Source organism: Poecilia reticulata, unplaced genomic scaffold, assembly GCF_000633615.1.
Source record: "Poecilia reticulata strain Guanapo unplaced genomic scaffold, Guppy_female_1.0+MT scaffold_282, whole genome shotgun sequence".
Lineage (NCBI taxonomy): Eukaryota > Metazoa > Chordata > Actinopteri > Cyprinodontiformes > Poeciliidae > Poecilia > Poecilia reticulata.
In genome coordinates, this window is record NW_007615061.1 from 83,790 (window position 1) to 88,960 (window position 5,171).

The 5,171-nt window shown below is 49.1% G+C and overlaps 1 protein-coding gene across 1 annotated transcript in view; it reads right to left on the reverse strand.

Moving 5' to 3' along the window:
• The window catches only part of syde1 (synapse defective Rho GTPase homolog 1), a 24,051-nt gene that overhangs the window by 13,479 nt on the left and 5,401 nt on the right, over positions 1-5,171 (reverse strand). The window contains exons 3-8 of the mRNA XM_017303461.1: positions 3,533-3,654; positions 2,404-2,648; positions 1,826-2,255; positions 1,419-1,754; positions 629-824; positions 366-529 (exon numbers count right to left, since the gene is read on the reverse strand). Coding sequence (XP_017158950.1) covers positions 366-529; positions 629-824; positions 1,419-1,754; positions 1,826-2,255; positions 2,404-2,648; positions 3,533-3,654 — 1,493 coding nt within the window. The remainder of the gene's footprint in view (positions 1-365; positions 530-628; positions 825-1,418; positions 1,755-1,825; positions 2,256-2,403; positions 2,649-3,532; positions 3,655-5,171) is intronic.

Here is a 5,171-nt window from a genome sequence, read left to right on the forward strand (position 1 = left end):
CAGGTTCAGGTCCAGGTTCAGGTCCAGGTCAGGGTCCAGGTCAGGGTCCAGGTCCAGGTCCAGGTTCAGGTTCAGGTTCAGGTCCAGGTCCAGGTCCAGGTCAGGGTCCAGGTTCAGGTCCAGGTCAGGGTCCAGGTTCAGGTCCAGGTTCAGGTCCAGGTTCAGGTCCAGGTTCAGGTCCAGGTTCAGGTCCAGGTCAGGGTCCAGGTCAGGGTCCAGGTCCAGGTCCAGGTTCAGGTCCAGGTTCAGGTCCAGGTCCAGGTTCAGGTCCAGGTYCAGGTTCAGGTTCAGGTCCAGGTGAGGGTCCGGGTTATCAAAACGTAGTTTGGGTCGGGATCTGGACCCTCCTAGAATTAAGCCGGTACCTGGTGTTAGCACCACGATGCGGAGCTGCCGGGCCCTCTCCAAGTCGAGGTGAAAGGTGTGGTTCAGGGGCCGGGTGTGGCCTCTGAGGGTCAAGAGTGCGGTCCTGGCTCTTGTCACCCCATCAACTTGGATGGCCAAGAATATTTCTTTGCTGTCCTCTGATCTAGGACCAAAAGAGGCTTAGAGACATTACACTGCAAACTGGAAGGACATTTTATAGTCAAAGTCCAGGACCTGCTCTGATCAGTCAGCTCTAGTTTACCTGCTGCTCTTCATCTCCTCCAGGCCCAGCAGGTGCACTGTCAGTAACCCCGTCACCCGCTGGCTGCATCGCGGCAGATCTGAGCCCACGTACAGCCGAAACGAACTGACGTCACACCAAGCTTCCTGGGATGCTGTGAGGTCAGCAGCCTGTTGCCGGGGCAACAGCTCAGGGGAGTCACCATCACTGAGGTACCCTGACAGAAATAAAAGGGGCTCATTGGCTACTGGGTTAGTTAGGCTCACCAAAATCCTAACTAACAGCGTAGAGAGTCTACAGTTTCATCACAAATGAGTCGCATCTTTGGTTGCYGAGAAGGATAAATAAGGAGGACGAAGAAACACCAAAGATTCAGAAGCCGACTCCCAACCTTCCATTCACTCACAGACCTGAAGAGGAAGAGCAACTAGCTAACCACGCTAGTCCAGTTAACACAGCTAGCCTACCTGAGCAGCTAACCCAGCCAGTCCAGAATGCCCACCTAGCCTAGCTAACTAGCAGCAGACAGCGTCATCTAAACATTACCCGACATTAACAAAGAGAGTTAATCTATGWAGCAGCTGCAATCAGCTAGTGTTTGAAACAACAACCCGACTGGTTTTAACTAAGCCTTCAAGAATTCAGCAACTAGTCAACCTCCACCAGGAAAAGTTCACCCATTAGAATAGTAACTAAGTTGTATTAGTAACTAATGGCTCAACTAGTTACTACGTTAATTTAACTAAAACAATCTGAGGCAACCAGAGGCAAGGAAGGAAGGAAGGAAGGAAGGAAGGAAGGAAGGAAGGACCTCCTTTGCCGGCGGAGCGTTGTCTCGATGATCGACGGTGAGGACGCGCTGGGGGGGCAGAGCTGTCCAGATGGTACCTGCTGATGACGTTCTGATTGGCCAGAACTGGGGATGATGCTGCGTTGTTATTGGTCGGCTCATCCCCACCTCCTCCGCCGGTCTGGCGGTTAGTACGGGAAGATGAACGTAGACTGAGTTTTCGCCGGAGTTCAGGAAGTTTCTTCATTTTTAAAGAGAGTTTCCGAACAGTACCAGGAGACCTCAGCCTGTCCATCACACTCCCAGCTCCGCCCCCTTTGTTTAGGGAGGTGGGGCTTGAGTCTGAGGCAGGGCAGTCTGTAACAGATGGGTAATCAATGAGCAACTCACTGCAATCACACAGCAACTGGTGGAAAGAAGCAGCTTACCTGAGATTTCTTCTCTAATGTCATGAACCTGGTGACTGACGCTTGGATTGGCGCCCTCCTGTGGACACTCACAGCTACAACCATATCCTCTGAGATCTGCGACCTCCTGCTCTTCATCCCTCCTCTTCCATACCTCCTCTTCTGTCGGTGGGCCTCCTCCGTCCTCCTCCTCTGGGATGGGGTTGTACCAGATGTTGCTGCTGCTGTTCTCCTCCAGAGGCCCGAACTCATCATCTGGAGCCTGGGACTTTCCTGAAGACAGAACCCATGCTCGGCTGCTCCTCTCCAGGCTCTGCAGGTACGCCCGCTGGCCGGACAGCTTGGCACTGACTCCTGGGGTGGGAATCTCAGTGGTGCCCCCTGAAGCTTGAGAATCTTCCTGCTGCGTACTGGTGACTGCGTCCCTAAGTGGCACGGCTTCAGCATGCGCCTGAAAACACGGCCACACGGGTTACAACCTCCAAGGGAGTCAAGYAGCAGAATCCATCACCAAACTGAAATCAAGCCGGAGTCAAACAGGAGGAACCACAGAGAGAGAACGATGATGGATCAACAGGAACCACATCCCATCTGAATACCTTGTCGGTCCAGGTCAGCCCAGATTCATGGTGGGACATCCATGATGACCACTGGTCAGAGGTCATGTGGGTGGAGTTCGGAGAAGAAGGTTCCTGCCGCGCCCATTGCTGTTTCTTAGCAACCGTGATGTGATTTTGAGGAGGAGAGCTGGGGTCAGAGCGGGCGGCGGTTACAGTGCTGGATATGATGCTCAGTGATGGTGATGATGGAGACGTCTGAATGGCGGCAGAGCTGACTGGAGGCTCTGAAGGAAACAGAAAGTTGAGAAATGGACCTTCAAGTTCTGCATCATCAAACACATGAACCGTCTGGACAACCTGCTGGCRTCTCACGTTTCCTGCCCTGAGGCTCACTTAACCTCAGCTCCTGCCTTAGCAAGGCTTCTCTGTTTCACTGGTTAATGGTACTATTGCCTTCCTATTCACTCTATTGAGTCCCTGAAGGGCAATTCATTGGCTACTAGGTTGGGGCCAACACATTCACACAAACACCTTTATGCATTAATTAGACAAATCGGAGACATATATCAAGAAATAAAAAAAGGAATACACAATAAACATGAACTGATGTCAAGTCAGGGCATTAAAGCTACAGTTTAGTTAAAGAATGACRGTGGGGATAACAGACTCTAATCTGTTCGTTCGGAGGTGGAATCCATCAAGAACTTTTTATAGTTTTAATACTGATCTGGACTTGACTTGGTCTATAATTTCATTCAACTGAAYCCCAATTATTTTTCCAAATCCAGTTCTACATTCTTTGATAAAAGCTTTCTTTCTGTAGAATAGGACATCGATTTGTGGGTTCACTCTTTGAGGCTGCGGGCCCACCACCATTGGTTCCCTGCCCGCATTTAGGTACCTCAAAGGGTCAGGCACTCTCACTCCAGATCAGGGACCACCTTGAGCAACAGGGACCATCTTTTATGGTTGGTGTAAGGTGTACACGGTGTGCTCCAGGGCGCCACCTCTTGGTTTGTATGTGCTGAGTGTGCTGCGTAGAATATGACTAGCATACTCCAGTGGGTGCAGTTGCTTCATCTGAGCTGGGCCCAGATGGAGCTTGTGGTGCTCTGTTATGTTGATGTTCATAATCATAGGAGGAGGAAATTTGGGAGTGTTTAGTCACCGGAGGAGGGGGGAAAGGAAGTTGGTGGTGGTGGGGAGGGGGTTGGTTCGATGTCCTGTAGAATAGGACATCGAGGGTTTCCACCTGGTAACGCTCCTCCGGCATAGACCAGGCAGTCAAGACTTCAGGGCGGCTCACTGACGCTACGCTATGATAGTTCTAGACTCCAGGTCACCACCAATCTCTCCAGGATTCGACCAGGTTCACCTGCTGAGAAGCAGACACCAGTCACTGGCAGCTTCATCGTCACAGACATTAAAGACACCAGCAACCATAGGGAGGTTTTACACCACAAGGGGCAACATCAACACCTGGTTACAACAACCGGAGGCCACCAAAGTTAGTTCTGCTTCGGTGTGTAAGTTTGCCAAAACAATAGGAAACGAAACACCTGCAGACCAGAATTGAGCAACTTTGGTTGCTCAATTCTGTTTTTCATGTGAAAAACCTGAGGAGGTTTTTCACATGAAAAACCTCCTCAGGCCACAGCAGCCAGACTGTCGACTATTCACTCTGTTAACACAGAGTTGAGYCACACCAAGAGGAATATTTAGATTTAAGCTGTTAAAGTCATTACAGACGGTGTACCTCTGACTAGCTGTTATTATGATATCCTTACTTCAAATACTCTAGAAGGTATTTAACATTAAGCTTTATTTGTCAGAGAAATACCAGCACGATCATGAACACTGATAAATCAAATCGTGGGAGGTTGTCAGCATGATTTGGGATTTTAGCCTTTYTCGTATGTRGAACCACTTTGGTTAATTTGGTCCCAGAATGATTCAGTAAAAACAGTCCATGCATTAGTTCCTTCACCAGTTCAGGCTGGTTAAGAGGCAKCTGGTTGCTAGTGYTCTGAGCATGCTCAGTAGAGAGCAGCGTCTCGTGACAGGCAGCATCAGCGTCTGACCGACCTGCGTGAATAAGCCGTGTTGTTCTGCTGAATGCGACCTGAGGCTGCTGGTCTGCGTTTATCTGGTTGGAATCTTTCTGTGTGAAACACAAACACCTTTATCCTCTTCTCTGATTGGTCGATCCGTTAACTTGATGCTGAGGTCACTCCAGAATGAAAACATGTTTAGAGACAGAGAAGAGTGTCACGCAAACTGAACTCTGCCTCATGTTTAACGCCAAACAAGGACCATCAGACTAACACCAGAACCTGGTTCCGGTCCTGCGGTTCTGGCCCAGTGGGTCAGAGTTCCCCTCGATGTGCATGTCCTCTTTGCACAGAGAAAAGCTGCAGGATGCAGAGCTGCTGCAATAATTTCTGGGACAATTTATCATACAGCACATTTGTTATTGTGACCGGCCCACCGACAACAAACTGACCCAGAACCAACTGACCCAACTGAAGTTTTTATTTATCAGGAACTTTTTTCAGAAGTTCTCAGGTAAAATGCCTCCTGATGGTTCTGTGTTACCGAGATTATCAACCATTTAGCATAATTAGCTTAGCTACAAACTACTGTTTGCCTCCTTTTCACTAGCATTTRATGAATTAAGGAAAAAATTACCAACATATATTTAACTTGTCACTTGTACCTCTTAACACTTAACAGATGAGTGAGTCAGCAGCAGCTCTAACACACGTCCCTCCTGAGTTAAATTAAAGCTGCAGTAACTTTTATATAAA